Source organism: Perissodus microlepis, chromosome 18 (genome assembly GCF_051167445.1).
Source record: "Perissodus microlepis isolate ML-2025 ecotype Zambia chromosome 18, ASM5116744v1, whole genome shotgun sequence".
Taxonomy (NCBI): Eukaryota; Metazoa; Chordata; class Actinopteri; order Cichliformes; family Cichlidae; genus Perissodus; species Perissodus microlepis.
The window spans coordinates 18,162,074-18,180,891 of record NC_140478.1 but is presented as its reverse complement, the minus strand read 5'-3'; the positions used below and the strand labels follow the sequence as shown (position 1 = coordinate 18,180,891).

The 18,818-nt window shown below is 41.8% G+C and overlaps 2 protein-coding genes across 2 annotated transcripts in view; one reads left to right on the top strand and one right to left on the bottom strand.

Moving 5' to 3' along the window:
* The first annotated feature begins 5,975 nt into the window (after positions 1-5,975).
* On the top strand, positions 5,976-13,621 carry mep1bb (meprin A subunit beta b). Its single transcript, XM_084912135.1, has 14 exons — positions 5,976-6,050; positions 6,176-6,194; positions 6,308-6,358; positions 6,469-6,512; positions 6,629-6,707; positions 7,323-7,440; positions 8,240-8,418; positions 8,694-8,912; positions 9,135-9,287; positions 11,230-11,445; positions 11,563-12,030; positions 12,157-12,336; positions 12,578-12,719; positions 13,398-13,621. The coding sequence occupies exons 1-14, from the start codon at positions 5,976-5,978 to the stop codon at positions 13,615-13,617; spliced, it is 2,163 nt and encodes a 720-aa protein (XP_084768261.1). The 3' UTR covers positions 13,618-13,621.
* Positions 13,622-13,961: 340 nt separating this feature from the next.
* phlpp1 (PH domain and leucine rich repeat protein phosphatase 1) overlaps positions 13,962-18,818 on the bottom strand; it is a 45,977-nt gene continuing 41,120 nt past the window's right edge. The window contains exons 12-17 of the mRNA XM_084912134.1: positions 18,209-18,371; positions 17,982-18,112; positions 17,588-17,701; positions 17,031-17,225; positions 16,694-16,922; positions 13,962-16,561 (exon numbers count right to left, since the gene is read on the bottom strand). Of these exons, the coding sequence (XP_084768260.1) occupies positions 15,242-16,561; positions 16,694-16,922; positions 17,031-17,225; positions 17,588-17,701; positions 17,982-18,112; positions 18,209-18,371 (2,152 nt within the window). The 3' untranslated portion in view covers positions 13,962-15,241. The remainder of the gene's footprint in view (positions 16,562-16,693; positions 16,923-17,030; positions 17,226-17,587; positions 17,702-17,981; positions 18,113-18,208; positions 18,372-18,818) is intronic.

The following is an 18,818-nucleotide window of genomic DNA, read 5'->3' as shown; positions in this document are numbered from 1 at the left end:
GAATCCTCCCACCTGCAAAAAATAATTTCTCAGTGTAAAAGAAAAAAAAAATCTTGCAGGAAGTGAAAAAAACATGTGAGTAGACTATACTGAGGCAGATGACGCATCAGGTGGTTAGGTCCAGAGACCGCAAAGGAAATATAGAATTGCAGTAAGGGGGTGCTAACAGTTTTGGAGCAATATGTTGGGCCATTATTATTAGAATTATATTATATGTTACATCTCCAGCCAGCACACACTGCACCTGATCCATACAGCACCTCCTGCAGGTGGTGGGCATACAAGAGGTTGAGCCAGTGTCCCTTTTTCGGGATGTGCCAGGTCGGGCTCTATTGACTAAGGACCGCCCATCATACTCTCGGTCATTGGCATCCTCCTTGGGCACCCTCCCTGGGCCTGGCTCATGCTTGTAGGTGCTCCACCTGGGGACTCTATCATCTTACTCAGAGACTTTTGTACAAACCACAGTTTGCCCATAACAAACACCATATTTGAACATAAGGGTGTCCATTAGTGCCCGTGGCACGAGACACCCTAGGCCGCAAGTCGATGATTGATTTAGTAATTGTATCATCAGATCTGCGGCCATATGTTCTGGACGCTCAGGTGAAGAGAGGTGCTGAGCTGTCAACTGATGACCACGTGGTGGTGTTCAGCACCTGCATTCTTGAAGCTTCTGCACTGAGATGCAGCTGCAAGGTGGTTGGTGCCTGTCATGATGTTCTGCTTGTAGACAAAACAAAGGTGGCACAGCTTGTGCACATACAATTTGGTGATCAGTACTTTCAGCCAGCCAGACTTTCTAAGAAGTGGTTAACTTCTTTAAGTCCTAATTTCCATCCTTGTTTCCTTGCACAAAGCTGTAAACTTTTGGGGGTGAGTAGGTTAAATCAGAATCTTTATTGTTCCAGCACTGTGGTTATTTTGTGGTATTAGCTTCATTTAAAGTCTGTGAAATTCACTTTAAAAGTTAATAGTTGCCAATTCCAGCAATAGTATGCTGCTTTTAATTAGAAATCAATATCACATGCCCCCCAGAAAAGGAAACATTTTTTCCACATCTTAAAGGCAGGAATAAATTATCCTCAAAAGAATTACACTCAGTGAAAATGTTGCCTTGGGTGCCACTAGCTCTTCTATTTTCTCACATGAATTCTCTCTCTCTCTCACACACACACACACACACACACACACACACACACACACACACACACACACACACACACACACACACACACACAAGCTGGAGATGAAAGCTCCATTCAAGGTATAACTGTGTTCTAAAAGAATTAATTGAGATGGCCACTGAGGGTAGGGAGAAATTAATGTCCATGATGGGATACAACATGCCAACATGGACATCAAAGTGGTGAAGAAAGATTACAAAAGAACCACTTAACACAAACTTTACCTGAGCCATACTCTGCATCCACATTCACTGACTGCAGAGGACTGGGTAGAATATATTAGGACATTTTAATAATGATGCTGTGTGACTCAAAATGATATTTTTTCATAGTTAAACAACATTTGAGATGTCACACCACATGGATATTTTATTTGTTTTTCCAATCTTTTATTGTCCAGTTTTAGTGAACCATGTGATTATAGCTTCAGTTTCCTGTTCTTACCTGAAAGGAGTGGCTGCTGTTGCCCATCTGCTCCAAGCTTTGATGCACTGTGTATTCAGAGATGCTCTTCTGCATACCTTGTAACAAGTGGTTATATGAATTACTGTTGCCGTTCCTCTGCTCAAAGCCATTTACCCATTTATCTTTGACCTGAGGCATTTTGAAGTTTCTTTGTAAACACCAGTGACGGTTGTGCGGGAAAATCTCAGCAGATCAGCAGTTTCCAAAACAGTCAGAGCAGCCCATCTGACAAAAACAACTATGACGCATTCAAAGTAATTTAAGTCATTTATCTTCCTCATTCTGACACTGGGTTTGAACTTCAGCAGGTTGTTTTGGTCATGTCTATACACGTCTAAATGCACTTAGTAACTGCCACCTGATTATATATTTGTTAATGAACAGCTAAACAGGTGCACCAAATAAAGTAGTTGGTGAGTGTATATGCAGCAAATATAGATTCTATTCAAGCTTTACAGATGCATTATGTATGGGCAGAAAGCTTAACTTCATTCAAATTTATAAACATAGAATCTTCTTTATGACAGACAAGAATTTACCACAAAAGACAACTCATACAGTAAACTTTTTTTTTAACAGTGCTGTGCAGATACCTCCCACATGAGTGGATACACATGAGCCTTTTCTACACAACCAAGAAGCTGTCCACCTACCATCATCTATTGTCTTAATGTCACAAATTAGGCATTTTCTGAGATGTAATACAGTGCTAAAATCATCTGTGGGAAATGACAGCGCTGCAGACTTCTGTGTTATTATTGCTAATTTTCTGCATCCGGGAATATTTTTTGCATATAAAATATTACCTCTTTGCTGCCTGTAAGTCACAGGACAAATATGGCCAGAGTCTGAGGTGCATCAGTTCAGCTCCATTAGTTCTATCTAACCCACAAACTCCTCTTTTAAGTAATATAAAGCAGCAGCCAAGAAATATCAATATGTAATCACCATAGCTGAAAACTACCAAAGCACACAAAGGCTGCATGAGTGTGACAGCTTTGTGATTGCCTGGCCCTGTTTGGCCTAGTTCCACTGCAATCAAGGACAGTGAAATGCACTTGAAAAGAAACAACCCTTATCAAGGACACATGAATGTGTATGTCCGTACAGCAATTTCTTTGCTCAAAGGTGGTAAAGAAAAACTTTCATTTGGAAATTGCCAAAGTATGTTTTCTTAATGCAAGGAACCACGGTGATCAGAGCAAGGGGTCTTTAGCTTGCTATATTGCCATCTGCAGGACGGTGCAAGTAAAACACCCGAGTCCTCTAGTACAACTTGCATCCGTGATTGAACAAAATAAAGCAATCTTGCAGTTTGACATGCACATACATTTGTAAATATTCAATTTAAAGGTGATGAAATTAATGATTTCTGCCATTTTCATAACTGTTACAATAACTGTGGCAATAGCATTCATTTTTAGTGGTCTGGAAAAGTAATTTTGCAAAAGAAGTGAGATCTTTATGCTTTCTGATAACAATGCAGCACAAAATGATTGTATAATAGGTTAATGTGACTGTACAACTAATGATGTGGCAATACCGGGTTTCAGTCACATATTTTAAGAATTTAACTAAACATATACAAAAGTATTACAGCAGCTATTAGAAAGGGAGAAGAAGAAAAAAGGACTGCATTTGTGACGGTTATTTTCAAAGTTGCACATTACTGCTCTAAATGTTACCAGTGTTTGCATTTATCACTATAATTTCCATATTTTAAAAGGGAAAGTGAAAACTATTCATGATTAAACAGTTTGATCTGGTGCAGAAAACACATCTCACTGAATATGAAAGAGTGGGCTTATCACTGGTTGCAGACAGTTACGTGAGGTTTCATGCATCTTGCTTCTTCACAGCAAAAGCTGCAGACTTTGATCATAGACAATAGCTTGCCTGTTCTTACTGGGTCTTTGCGGGTTTTCTTTAGGCTGGTCCGGTTTCCATTCTAGCAAATGGGAAACTTTCAGCGCTTGCAAATGTTTGTCTGTTTAGTCTTGAGATAGGCTGATGATCTGCAGAGCATGTCAGCTGTCACTGATACACACTGTAGTTGGGTTTTCCTTGACTAAGAACAGGAAAAATTGTGTAGAGTATGAACGAATGCTTATTTATTGTTGAACAGTGGACAAATTATGGAGGTTACTGTTGTTTGAATTGATCTAACCAGTGTGTACCCATTCCATAATAAGGGTTTAGATTTTGCCACCACACCTAAGAATGAATATATATATGATGTATCAGCTTAAAGGGAGTGGTCTCTTAGACTAATTATAGTTTTGAACCAGAACACTTGCTTCAGTTTATTCAGTGGATGATAACACGTATTAGGTGTAGACAGTCCATACTGGTTTATATCTATGGGGCTAATTACTGTTGACAACACCCATTCAATGGACTGATAACATCAAAATTGGGTGACCAGATTGTGTAATGAATCATCAGACTGTTAATGTTAAGTTGATTCATTACACAATGTTAAGCTTTCAAGACAGCTGTAGTGTAATCATCATGGCAACCAAGCTGTGGTTTGTCCTTAACTGCTGTGTTTGTAAGATGTAGTTTTCAGTGTTTTTCTTTAAAAGTACTGTTGCTGTACTATTCTGATGTAGACTCTTTGTGTTTCTCTGAAAGTTTACAAGAACAAGAGCCTGCAGTTCTACATTGCTATTCTCAGTGACAATAAGAACCTCAAGACTATTAAGCATTGAGTGTACTAGTATATGTTTAAAACTAGAAATCTTTTATCACAAAGCTCGAACTTTTTAATGGCAAAGCATGTTAGAAATAAATGTTTTTTTTCCCTTTGTTTTCTTATGTTTGTGAGTGTGCGTATGTGCATGTGTATGCATATGTGTGTGTATTTTATCCATCAATTTATCACCCATCCATTTTCCACTTATCCGGGGCCGTTCATGGGGGCAGCAGCCCAAGCAGTGAAGCCCGGTCCTCTGTCTCCCCAGCCACCTCCTCCAGTTTGTCTGGGGGAACAGGCCAGCCACCCTTCGCAGAAAGCTCATTTCTGGGCTTGTATCCACAATCTCATTCTTTCGGTCACTACCTAGAGCTCATGACCATAGGTAAGGGTAGGGACGTAGATTGACCGCTAAATCGAAAGCTTCGCTTTTGTACTCAATACTCTCTTCACCACAACAGACAGGGACAACGTCCATATCTCTGCAGCTGCAACATCAATCCGTCTGTGGATCTCTTGGTCCCCTTTTCCTTCGCTCGTGAACAAGACCCTGAGAAACTTAAACTCCTCAACTCGGGGCAATACCTTCTTCCTGACACGGAGTGGGCACTCCACCCTTTTCCAGCTGAGGACCAACTGGCCCCAGACTTGGAAGTGCTAATTCACTTGGCTGCAAACCGCTCACGTGCAAGCTGGAAGCCACCACCCAATGAAGCAAACAGAACCACATCATCTGCAAAAAGCAGAGACGATGTCCTGAGACCACCCAAGTGGAAACGTTTTGCAACTGAACAGAAACGGTCCATCACCCACTGGGAATGAGTCCGACTTATTGGCAGCTATGTGGATCAAGCTCTTGCAACAATTGTATAAGGACCAAATGGCTCGTAACAACCGGCCAGAGAGCCTATACTCCCCGGAGCAGCTCCCACAGAATACTCTTAGGGACACGGTTGAATGCATTCTCTAAGTCCACAAAACACAAGTAGAGTGGTTGGGTGAACTCCCATGCATCCACAAATATTTTCGAGAGGGTAAAGAGCTGGTCCAGTGTTCCACAACCGGGACGAAAGCTGCATTGTTCCTCCTGTATCCATCCCAGGGAGCCTGCCACCAAGGAGTTGCTTAACTGCGCTGTGACCTTGCCCTCTGTAATGCATAAGTCAGAACACTTGTCTTCCCACTGGCACGTCTTCCTCTATGGAAGACGTGTCAGTGGAATTAAGGAGATCTTCAAAGTATTCCTTCTATCACCCAACAATATCCTCAGTTGAAGTCAGCAGCACTCCACAGTGTTGCTGACTTTAATGCAGTGTAGATAGAAATCGATAATAACAGTACATGTCCTGAAAACAGAAATGTACACATAGATCAGGAGGTTGCTATAAATTTCAACATGTCTTATATCAGGCCTGCTGCTCGCAAATGTGCAAAGATTTATTGGCTGATACCAGAGTGGATTGAAGTTGTAGTTTAACTTGAGCCCATTATAGCTCTGTCAGTTATTGACTTGTGAACACATTTTATTTCTCCACCCCAAATGCACTTTTCTGATTTCTTCTTCCTGAATGCCCGTCAGAGCTCAGTACGTCTTACTTGGACACTCTTGTAGAGGGAGATTCTATGGCATGGCAGGAAGGGAACCTACAGGTGTGCTCATCCTTTACACTGCATGCCTCCTTTGTGGTACCACACTCTGCTTGGTGAGAAATTGTCATTTTGTTTAGTTTTTATTATCAGAAGTGGTCTTAAGAGAACTCGAAAGTTGACTTTTATACACTTGAAAATCAATAACCATTATTCCTTTTTCATTTATTTTAATATTTAGCCAACAGCAAAATTATTAGGTAAGTTTTTTTTCTCAAACAAGCAAAGGCTACTTTAACTGTTTTTGTTTTTGTTTTTGTTTTTTGTTTTTTTTTACTAATTTTCATGTTAAATTACTACTTTGTTTTTACAGTCTATGATGTGGACGGTGGACGGGACCTTGACATTTTTGATATCAATGAAGGTATTTTAGAAAAGAAACAGAAAAAAAAACCCCAGAAGAAAATGTTCTCTTTTTCTTCCAAATTCCAAATTCAGTTCTCTTAAAGTTTCTTTGTGCTTTAATCTCATCAGAGGCAGGGTTGAACCTTGCAGAAGGGGACATAGTTCTTGATGAGGTAACTTAATTGAACTTCTTTCCCCAACAACACAAATTAATGGATTGGATTAAAGTTCAACAATGGCTCAATATTTTGTTCTTTTGTTTGTGGTTTGTTCTTTGTGGCTGTGGCAGAAGCAACCCCGAAATTCTATAATAGGGGAAGAGTACAGGTGGCCAAAGACAATCCCATACTACATGCAAGATGACTTGGGTAAAAGCGAGTTTGTTTTTTTTCCTTTTGTTTGTTTGGGGGTTTTTCTTTACAATTTGAAATTATTTAGCTTCATACTTAAGCCTCTACAGTACAGTATATTTGCATATACAGTCATGTGGCATAAATGAAGCAAAATAAATGAGAAAATGTGAATTATTTTTATTAGCTCTGTGTTTACAAGTATTTAATGTTTTTATTTTAATTTTAAAATGAATCTTGTTCCTGTTATTTGTTTTCAAGCACTTGAAAAAAAATACATAATCTTTTCAGATTATGTATTTTTTTATTACTTAACAAGCCAATGGGATCTGAAGCAGTTAAAAATAGAGTAAAATAGAATAAAGAATAAAATCTTTTTGACTAAATGCAATGTTATTAATGGCTTTTGGAAACAATATTAATGATAAAATTTAGATTAAAAAAAACAAATGTCATAAATTGGATATTTAAACACATTTTATTATCAATATTTTTGTGCTTTCACAAAAATATATGGGTATGGGTGTCATCTGTAATCATAACTCAGCAGGGGCTTACAGTTGTTCTTAAAAAAAGGTACCGTAAAGAACTTTTTTCAACTATAATAAAACTGATTTTTCATTTTGTACACAGAGATCAATGCAAAAGGTGTGATTCTCAAGGCCTTTGAGCAGTACCGGCTCAAGACCTGCATCGACTTTAAGCCATGGAGCGGAGAAGCAAACTACATTTCTGTCTTTAAAGGGGATGGGTAAGGCAAGAAGAACGTATTCTTCTAAAATCTCTTTTTAGATGGATTATATACACTCACTGGACACTCTATTAAGTATATGTTGCTTGTACCATGTTGGTTCCCCTTTGCCCTTCAGTAGTGCCTTGATTCTTTATTGCATAGATTCAATAAGGTTCTAGAAATATTCCTGGCTTTCTAAGTGCAATATCAGAAATCAAGACTCATCATACCAGCCAATGTTTTGCCTAGTTTTTTCTATTTTCATGTTCTCTGCTGACAGCAGCGGTACTCGGCATGCTACTGCTGTAGCTCATCTGCTTAAAAGTTCAACATGTTGTCAATTCAGAGATAATTTGATTGTTTAATTGAGTGACCGTTGCCTTTTTCTCAAGTCGAACAGGTCGGGCCATTCTCCTCTGACCTCTGACATCATTTCTCTTTTTTGGATACTTCTCTCTAAACTCTAGAGATGGTTGTGTGGGAAAATCCCAGTAGATCAGCAGTTTCTGGAACACTCATACCAGCCCATTCGGCACCAACTACCACAGGACACTCAAAATCATTTAAATTACCTTTCTACCTTATCCGAATGTTTAGTTCAACTTCAGCTGGTTGACTTGACCATGCATAACTGCACTGAGTTGATACCATTTGATTGGCTGATTAGATATTTGCATTAAGAAGCAGATGATTAGATGTACCTAACAGAGAGGCCAGTGAGTGTATTTATTCTGTACTTTTAGTACAGAAAAGTATTGGAGAGAAGACACTGGGAGTTTATCTGATCTTCACAAAAGCCTCATTTTCTTTCCATAAGCTGTTTCTCCTCTGTTGGCAACCGGCATGTTGGGAAGCAGAGACTGTCTATAGGAACAAACTGTGACCGCATTGCCACCATTGAACATGAGTTCCTTCATGCGCTGGGTTTCTGGCACGAGCAGTCCAGGGCAGACCGTGATGATTATGTCGAAATCATGTGGGACCGCATTACAGAGGGTATAGCTACTGTTATTCATCCAACCAAACTACAGTTTTTAAACACTGGCTGTTCATCCTCTCATAAAGTTTTATCTCTTTATGTGGTGATTTCTTCATGACGTACCTGTTTACCCAAGTATTGTTATATGAGTACTTTGATAAGTCAGCAGTCTCTGACACCTGTTGATAAGCAGCATTTATGGTCCAAGTCATATGGATGATACAATAATAAGTAATGCAATGTCACAATGGATGAAACTGCAATGGCGCCTTTATTTGTGTCCAATTTGCAGGTAAAGGACACAATTTTAACACCTATGATGACACCACCTCCAGCTCTTTGGGCGTCCCTTACGACTACAGCTCCATGATGCACTACAGTAAAACTGCTTTTAAGAACGGCACGGAGCCCACCATCGTCACCAAGATCCCTGCTTTCAGTGACATCATTGGCCAGCGTATGGAGTTCAGCGACAGTGACCTGCTCAAGCTGAACCGCCTCTATAACTGCAGTAAGATTCAGCAGTCAGTGCACAAGTATTATTTTATTTTCTCCATTATAAAAGTCAACTTGTCCTGCACCTGCAGTACTGATCTGTTCAACTTCATGTTTTGTGACATTCATCAATAATGATGTTCATGACATGGCTTGTCCCTTGATTTTTTTTCTAGTTTATTGTGGTTCAAAGTGCTGCAACACTTGTTTATGTGTGTTTATGAAATCTGCTCTGCAGCTCAAGGTTCCACCTTTCTGGACTCGTGCGACTTTGAACGTGAAAACATCTGTGGTATGATACAGGGACAAGGGGATCAGGCAGATTGGGACAGGGTTACAACAGCTACTGGAGGGCCTGACACTGATTACTCCAACATGGGCAAATGCACTGGTGAGAACAATCTACTATGAAATGTATGAAAGGATAGGTTCATATTTTTACAATTCTTTCTTAAAACAATGTTCAGATACTTCTTAGTGTACTAAATCTCCTCTGCATAGAACATTTGAAAAAAATATCTTCATAGGAACATGTGAACATATTTACTGTGGTCTCTTGTTTATGAGATCACACTAAACATTTTTTATGACAGACTTGTAAAATGTGAAACTAGTTTATGTTTCAGTTTTACAGTGGCTTGCAAAAGTATTCGGCCCCCTTGAACTTTCCCACATTTTGTCACATTACAGCCACAAACATGAATCAATTTTATTGGAATTCCACGTGAAAGACAAACACAAAGTGTTGTACACGTGAGAAGTGGAACGAAAATCATACATGATTCCAAACATTTTTTACAAATAAATAACTGAACAGTGGGGTGTGCGTAATTATTCAGCCCCCCGAGTCAGCACTTTGTAGAACCACCTTTTGCTGCAATTACAGCTGCCGGTCTTTTAGGGTATGTCTCTACCAGCTTTGCACATCTAGAGACTGAAATCCTTGCACATTCTTCTTTGCAAAACAGCTCCAGCTCAATCAGATGAGATGGACAGCGTTTGTGAACAGCAGTTTTCAGATCTTGCCACAGATTCTTGATTGGATTTAGATCTGGACTTTGACTGGGCCATTCTAACACATGGATATGTTTTGTTTTAAACCACTCCATTGTTGCCCTGGCTTTATGTTTAGGGTCGTTGTCCTGCTGGAAGGTGAACCCCCGCCCCAGTCTCAAGTCTTTTGCAGACTCCAAGAGGTTTTCTTCCAAGATTGCCCTGTATTTGGCTCCATTCATCTTCCCATCAACTCTGACCAGCTTCCCTGTCCCCGCTGAAGAGAAGCACCCCCAGAGCATGATGCTGCCACCACCATATTTGACAGTGGGGATGGTGTGTTCAGAGTGATGTGCAGTGTTAGTTTTCCGCCACACAGCGTTTTGCATTTTGGCCAAAAAGTTCCATTTTGGTCTCTTCTGACCAGAGCACCTTCTTCCACATGTTTGCTGTGACCCCACATGGCTTGTTGCAAACTGCAAACAGGACTTCTTATGGTTTTCTGTTAACAATGGCTTTCTTCTTGCCACTCTTCCATAAAGGCCAACTTTGTGCAGTGCACGACTAATAGTTGTCCTATGGACAGATTCCCCCACCTGAGCTGAAGATCTCTGCAGCTCGTCCAGAGTCACCATGGGCCTCTTGGCTGCATTTCTGATCAGCGCTCTCCTTGTTCGGCCTGTGAGTTTAGGTGGACGGCCTTGTCTTGGTAGGTTTACAGTTGTGCCATACTCCTTCCATTTCTGAATGATCGCTTGAACAGTGCTCCGTGGGATGTTCAAGGCTTGGGAAATCTTTTTGTAGCCTAAGCCTGCTTTAAATTTCTCAATAACTTTATCCCTGACCTGTCTGGTGTGTTCTTTGGACTTCATGGTGTTGTTGCTCCCAATATTCTCTTAGACGACCTCTGAGGCCGTCACAGAGCAGCTGTATTTGTACTGACATTAGATTACACACAGGTGCACTCTATTTAGTCATTAGCACTCATCAGGCAATGTCTATGGGCAACTGACTGCACTCAGACCAAAGGGGGCTGAATAATTACACACACCCCACTTTTCAGTTATTTATTTGTAAAAAATGTTTGGAATCATGTATGATTTTCGTTCCACTTCTCACGTGTGCACCACTTTGTTTTGGTCTTTCACGTGGAATTCCAATAAAATTGATTCATGTTTGTGGCTGTAATGTGACAAAATGTGGGAAAGTTCAAGGGGGCCGAATACTTTTGCAAGCCACTGTAGCTTTGGATTGGCTTGAGTACTCTTATGTCTTATTATCCACTGTGCAAACATGCTTAGATACCGAACCTATTAATGAAGTGAAACTTATATCTTTAGGCTCTGGGTATTTTATGCACTTCAGCACCGGCAGAGCCAATACCGGGGACAAAGCTCTGCTGGAAAGTAGATTGCTTTACCCCAAAAGAGGCTACCAATGTCTGCAGTTCTTCTATTACAACAGTGCTGGGCCCAGTGACACACTGAAGGTCTATGTCAGAGAGTATGACAACGCTAACCCCAATGGAAGTCTGCGCCTTATAAAGACCATAGAAGGTGACATTTTTGGAAATCTTCTGTTCGCAATCTACTGTCAGAATATTGCTTGAAATATAAGGTTTGTACACTTGCTTTTTAATACATTCAGTGCATTTACCTCATGTGCCATAACAGGGTCCCCTCAGGAGCTTTGGCAACTGCACCACGTCAGTCTAGATGCTAAAATGAAATTCCGCGTAGTCTTTGAAGGGACCAAAGTGGAAGCTGGGCCCCCATTAGGTGGACAGTCTTTGGATGACATCAACGTTTCAGAGACCACCTGCCCAGAGTTTATTTGGAGAGTTAAAAACTTCAGTCATGTTATGGAAAACACCCCAATAAACACACCTATATTTAGCCCCCTATTCACCTCTAAAGAGGGTTATACCTTCCAAATTATGCTTTACCCCAGCGGTAGAGAGGGCTACCAGGGGCAGTTGTCAGCCTATGCTCATCTGGTGGCCCGTGAAGGGGACACAGGACAGATATGGCCATGTCCTTGGAAACAGATAACCATGATGCTAATGGACCAGCATCCACATATTCAAAAGCGCATGTCCAACCAGCGCAGCATCACCACTGACCCCAACATGAAGGCAGCAGGTGCAGTCATTTCAACTTTTTTCAAAAAGAGTCACAGAAATTGTTTGCAAATTACAAACAAATCATGAAATCATGGCTTTTTGCTGTATTACAGTTTTTGCACTCTTTTAATATTCTTTTTAACAGGCTCTGATGAATTTTTCTGGGATGATCCTCGTAAGGTCGGCGTTGAGGTCACAGATACAGACGGATCAAAGTATTTCCGAGGGCCAGGCTATGGAACTGCAGCGTATCTCACCCACCTCAGAGCTAAAAGCAGAGATTTTATTAAGGGAGGAGATGCAATCTTCCTCCTCACCATGGAGGGTAAAAGCACCAGATATACAAGATGCATTTTAATTTTGTAAATGTACCATTTTTTGTAAATCCGAACATATTCTGTAATGCTAATTCGGCAAGCAGCACAAGTAGGACTATGTAATTCAGCATACATGATCACATCTAGGATTTATTAACCCTCAGATCAGGTCACAGCAGGTAATCCAAACAATTAGCTCTTTCACGTGGGTTTCTTTAACCTGCTGTCTCATTTGCTCCTCTTCTTCAGATGTGTCCCATTTAACTGTGAGCCAGCCCCTGCCTCCTACAACTTCACAGCCTGTCACCACCACACCTTCTGAAGTTTGCTACCATGTGCAATGCCAGAATGGCGGTGTCTGTGTCGTGGATGAAGGCAAACCTGCTTGCAGGTGAGCACTTTTGATGTCATCCACTATGCTAACTTCACGGCATTTACCAAAAAATGGACGTTAACACACTTTAATATTATATCAATGTGTTGTCCATTTTTGGCAACAGTTGAACACTTGTTTTAAGTGCACCTATTTAGAAAAAAGATTGAGAGGTGCTACTGAACCTCTCATATTGTGTTTTATATCACTGTGAACTAATTATGTCCTGTCAGCAAGCACATTAAGAGTGTCAAGCGCTTGAGTAGTTTGGACAGTCAAACAACCTGTTACACATCAAATCAAAATTATATAGGTCATGCCAGATTTCAGGTTTTTTTTACTGTTTTTTTGCTAGTTCTACTTGTTAACTTTGTTACCTTTGGACAGAGCTCAGGAAGATGTTACTCATTGTTTCTTTGATTCTAGTTACATATTTACAATGTGGTCATGAAAGTGGTACCAGATTCATGTAACTCCTTGTAAATGTATGAGCGTATTTCACAAAATGCCTGTTTGTATTCCCTTGAAGACCTAATGGTATTCAACATTTAAAATACAAATAACACACAAATGTTTCAGTTGTACCTTTAGCCTTCTCTAATTTCCACCATCACGATCAGCTACGTGGTGAATACTGGGTAAACCTTCAAGTATGTTTTCTGTCTCTCATGTTCATCCTTTTCCTCTGGTGTCCAGGTGTGACGTGGGTGACGACTGGTGGTACTACGGGGACAGATGTCAGCACAGAGGGTCCAACAGTGACAAAACCACCCTTGCACTTGCCTCTTCTCTATCTGTACTGGGAGTAATGTTGGTAGTTACAGTAGTCAGTGTCATCTGCGTGAAGAAAAAGTATAAAAAACGCACGAATAATAATAATAATAACGCCGTCATCCTGAACTCACATGCTAATTAGAGACTTCAAGAGGCAGACCTTGAACTTCACAATGACAACTTGGTGAACAGAAGAACACAGCAAAAACAAACAAAAAATGAGTAAAATAGTTGAAAATGTTTAAAAAAAAATTTCCCTGCTAAATACTGTAAAAAAACAAGGCTTTTGATGATATAGAAATAAGACTTTTGTATTCTGTACTGGATCAAAATATTACATTAGACTGCCCCTTACTGATCATTCAGTGGAAACACAGCAGAGCGATGCATCATTATTAGTGTATCAAAAAAATTAATAAAAAATCATGATAATCTGATTTTATGTATGAATTCATTTGTTAAAAAACAGTCCTAGACAACATGAGGTATATTCACAAATTTAAAATTTATTATACCAAAGACAGGAACATTTGTGTTGTTTCTTTTCCATGTGGATATATTTGTTTGTATTACTGAACTTGACACAGTCATGCCGGTGATAACAGTTACTGTAGGAGGGAGGTGGGACTAATATCAACCAAGTGTCTGTGTATGTGTGCTTGTATGCATGTCATGTCTGCATGGGTGTGTGTGTGCATGCAAAGATCGGTCTATTAGTGTTCAGGAGATGCAGTGATGACTACAGGACATCACAATTGGAGTGGAGCAAACCAGAGCCACTTAGTGTAGTTATACTGCATGGAATGTTGGGTTTTCTGACCTGCTACTGCACATTTACATTTGTGTGTCTGTGTGTGTGTGTGCGTGGGCTTAAACTGTAAGATAAAGGGGAAAGGGAGGGTGACACCTCCATAACTGCAAACAAACGCATCCTCCTCGCCACTAAAACCTTCACCGACATACAGTTCCTTTAAAAGCCTCAGTATACAACATTTCTCTTATTTACAATCATTGGAGAAAAAAAATCACCATTTCTCTCAGAGAAGATTAGTAAAAGTGACTGAGTCACCATAAAGAGTATGCAACTCCTAGGAGTTAGTATTGAAAATTTCTACAAAAAAATTACTATGCCATTTTACAGGCCAAGAGCCATGATTTACTGAAGAAATACAGTATTGTAAGTGCCCTATCTACAACAGTTAGATGTGGTATTATTGGTGTACCATTCAACATAGTTCACTGATAATAAAAAGATTATGTGTCTCTGCTTTTAAAAAGTTCTTCCAGAAACTTCACTGCTTTCACATTAAAAGATATGGTAAGTTCTTTAAAAAACAAACAAACAAACCATTGAATTGTTATTTATATTAACAAGTGTTGTGGCAAGCTAATGCTATAGCAAAGAGACTAGTGTTGATTACATACTCAGCTGGTTGTCTAATGTAAAAAATAAATGTTCCACAGTCTGTGAGAAGGGCACGACCATGGACACTTGGAGCTGCGTCCATAGGCTTTTCAAGAGGATTGAGTATCATTAAAGGGCTCATTTGCTTGTTTTATTCTATAACTGGAGCGGGTTACAGTGCATTTCTCTCCAATGACAGGGCTGCGTGGAGAAGAGAGACTACACAGAAAAAGCTTGATGAAACTTTTCAGTGTGCATTTTACAGCCTCTCGCCAAATCTCATTTGTTTGTGTCCATGTGTAGGAAAATCAGACCAGTTTAGTTCACGTAAAGAGGATGAGGCCAAAGTTGGTACTGCTGTTCAGAGAGGGGTGTCATAGTAGTCTGTGGGTTGATCTGTCCCAGCAGGCTTCTGCTGTTTCTGCTGATGCTGCTTCATGATTTCCTTCACCTCTTCCTCCAGCTCGGGTGGGATGATGAACTGGTCGTCTGGGTCAGGTTGGGCTGGAGCTGTGAAGTAACCCCCGGACTTCTTGGAGGGAGCATCAGCAGCCACCTCAATAAGGTTGTGGCTCTTTTCCTGCTGTGCCACGGACCCATTAACCCTTCTCTTGCCTGCTAGCTTCCCTCCATCCCCGCATCCCACTCCAGCTCCCGGCCATGACTCATCCCTTTCAAGCCCGTTCTCAGCCTCCCCTTGGCTCATGTCAATCCCCTCCTCTAGGGGCTCTGGGGTGCACGGTGGTGGAGGAGGTGGGGGAAGTGTGAGCAGGTTGCGTTCCTGACTGGAGGATGAGGGTACGGGTGTTTTGGGTGATGAGGACAAGCAGGACTGTGCTTTCAGGCAGTGAACATCTGCCTCTACTTCCACACGGCTACCGTTAGAGAAAACCCCAGCGATGGGCTCTTCATCCTCGCTGTCCAGCCCGTTGTCAGAAAGGGCGCTGGAGAAAGTGGCACTAGAGAGCTGCCTCTGAAAGGAGTGTGCTAAGCAGGCAGGGTGGAGGGCACAGCAGCTTCGGGATGAAGGCAGCTCTGAACCCGGGAAAAGATAGTGGCAGGGCTGGGTACTTGTGTGAGCCTGCTGGTGCTGTAGAGGCAGCAAGTGGGCCTGATGGTGCAAGTGAAGGTGAGGGTGGTGGGACTGCTCTTGCAGTAGGACCAAGGAGCTCTGTGGAGGCTCGTCCGATGAGGCGGTAGAGCCCACCTCACTGCTCATCTCACTGGTGCTAATCTCACTGCTAATTTCACTACAGGAGGAGGGGGGAACAGGGAGGGAGCCGTCTGAGGGTCTCTCCTTGATGGCAGAGGACGATGGAGGATAAGGTCCCAAGCCTGGACTGGGAGGTGGCTGGGGAGGGTCAGAACAACAGCAGGAACAGCAGTCTTCACTCACATTGAGCTGCACAACGACGGCGCTGAGGCTGTCGGTGCAGCCGTAGCCCTGCGCCAATGTGCAAAGCTTTTTAGCAGCAGCCAGGCCATCGGGGACATTCCGAACAGCCTCCACCGCCTCTGTGGGGGACACAGCATCCCACAGGCCACGGCTACCGAGAATGAAGAACTCATCCTGAGGGGTTAGAGTGACTGTCTGCACATAGGGACAAGGGATGACAGAAGGGTAGAGGAAGGAGTAGCCCATGATTCGTGTAGAATCAGTTACACCGTTCACTTTGTTGTCCTGTGGAGAAAAGAAAAAAAGAAAGAGATACAAATCAATACAGTGTTCAGGCAGGATGCAAGTAATCCTGCATTTACATGAATGTACTTTACACCAATTTTTCAGTACTCTGAAAAAAAAAAAGATCTCTACCTCAGTGATGATAGCTTTGTGCTGCCTGATCCTGCGGTATTCCTCCTCCAGCCCTACATTGTGAAGGAGTGACAGAGACAACGGCTTTCCATCACGGCACAGAATGGCCTGGCACTTTCCCACATTAGCAGCCGTGAGGGTGAAGCAGCCACCAGGGTCAGTGGGGTCATGGCGAATGTGACACAGAGCTGCCGAGCCACCCAGTTTCTGTCCTGCAGTTCCAAGCTTCCTGCAAGGGTGGAAGAAGGAAAGACGGGAAGAGGATGAGGTTTTTGAGGCAGAAATGAGAAATTTGTTACATACAGTGAAGATGAGGCATGTAGAATCTATTGCAAACCTTTGCATGACAAGGAACGTGTTGGTCATATAGTCCTCTTCGCTCTTCGTCTTGTGAATTTCTTCCGCCAGCACATCATTCATTGTGCACTGCAGGAGGTAGGGCACTTCCACATTCCTGTCTCCATCAAACACACCATACAGAGCTTCACGACTCCCACAGAAGCTGTTTACCGAAAGGGCAGCAACACAGAGTCTGAAAGAGGAAAGAATGAGAGCTCTGAGGACCACAACTCCCCTGTGCAACTATTTATCATGTCACTCCATATGCTATGCATAAGCAATGCCTTAAATGACTCCTTTGACTGTAAAGCAGAACCTTGATATAGAAGACTTGCCATCAGAACACACTTTCAAATGCTGAATTAGCAATTTAGTCCACACAGGATGTGAATGTACACAGTTCTTGCTTTCAACGAGCACCGCTTTAACATTTCCTTCATTTGAGTCGCACGGCTTTAATGATGTGCACTCTCAAGAGGTTGCGATTAGTGCGGCTTCAACGGGCGAGTGTGGTGGTGCTGGTTGTCATTTCATCATTGATTGAATTGTGCTTACTTGTTCTTGACGCCCGAGGCCTCTGTGTAACCATGACTCCACACAGCAGGCCCGCCAGACGCCTCACTCGATGAAAAGGTCGGAGGTGGATCGATACGGAAGCAGCGAATATTGCTGAAAAACAAGAAAACGCAAACAAGGTCAAATTCACCGCACTGTTTCAGGGGCAAAAAGAAATGAAAACCACTTGAAGTATTTCTAACAGCCATACATGAAATAAAATCCCAAACATCATGTGGTAACTCAGATTCCCTCTATGCAAAGTACAAATTGCAGCCACATTAACGGGGCTATGATGGCGCATATAAAACAAAAAAACAACTGCAGGACTAAACCCCACCCCCCAAAAAAACCAAAAAACAAAAACAAAAACAAAACAAAACCCCAGACATACTTTAGCTGCTCGAGGGTCTTGTGGTCCAGGTTTAGGCGAGGGTTTCCAGTGAGGTCCAGCTCCTGGAGCTTTGGGGGTAGATTCTCTGGTAGAGTGATCTCACTCAGCTCATTACAGCTCAGGTCCACACACTGACAACAACAAAGAGCAGATGTCAATACTCGCACAAATGCACATGCATTACAAAGTCAGGGCATCAAAGATATTAATTATTGCCCCTGACTTACTTTCATCTCCATCAGCTGCATGACCTCAGGAAAGACTTCAATGGCATTAGAGTGGGCTATGAGTGTGTGCATTCGCCGGCAGTTCATAATGGTGGTGGGGACAGTCTTCAGCATGTTGCCACTCAGGTCCACCTCCTCCAGCTCCTCCAGCTTAGCCATTTTACTGAAAGATCAGAGAGAGCAGTAGGTGAAGTCAAGTGTGTAAAATAGTACTGAAACAATCAATTGCTTAGTCAAAAGACACCCCCCCCCCCAGTACAAATGGCATATTGATCCTGGTTCCATTGCAACAGGTGCACAACATCAAGGACGTAAGTCATGCAGTCTGACTTGACAGAAAATTTCTTTGAGAATGGGTCGTTCTAAAGAGCTCACTGAATTCAAGCAAGGCACTGCAATAGGATGTTTAATTGCAACAAGTCAGTTGGTGAAATTTCTTTATTCCTATATCACTACCAGATACTTACTCGACTGTAAGTGGTGTTATTGCAAAGTGCAAGTGTTTAGGAACAACAGCAACTAAGAGCATGCAAAGTTGTGGATTGGGGTGCATAAAAATCTTTAAAAATGTAGTGCTGACTCAATGACTGCAGAGTCCCCAACTTCCTCT

Bases quoted from the DNA above. Each gene is read 5' to 3' on its own strand.
- mep1bb (XM_084912135.1), top strand. From the start codon at position 5,976: ATGGCAGGAAGGGAACCTACAGGTGTGCTCATCCTTTACACTGCATGC. The intron at 8,419-8,693 runs GTATAGCTACTG...TCCAATTTGCAG, and splicing joins GTGGGACCGCATTACAGAGG to GTAAAGGACACAATTTTAAC. The intron at 12,720-13,397 runs GTGAGCACTTTT...TCTGGTGTCCAG, and splicing joins GAAGGCAAACCTGCTTGCAG to GTGTGACGTGGGTGACGACT.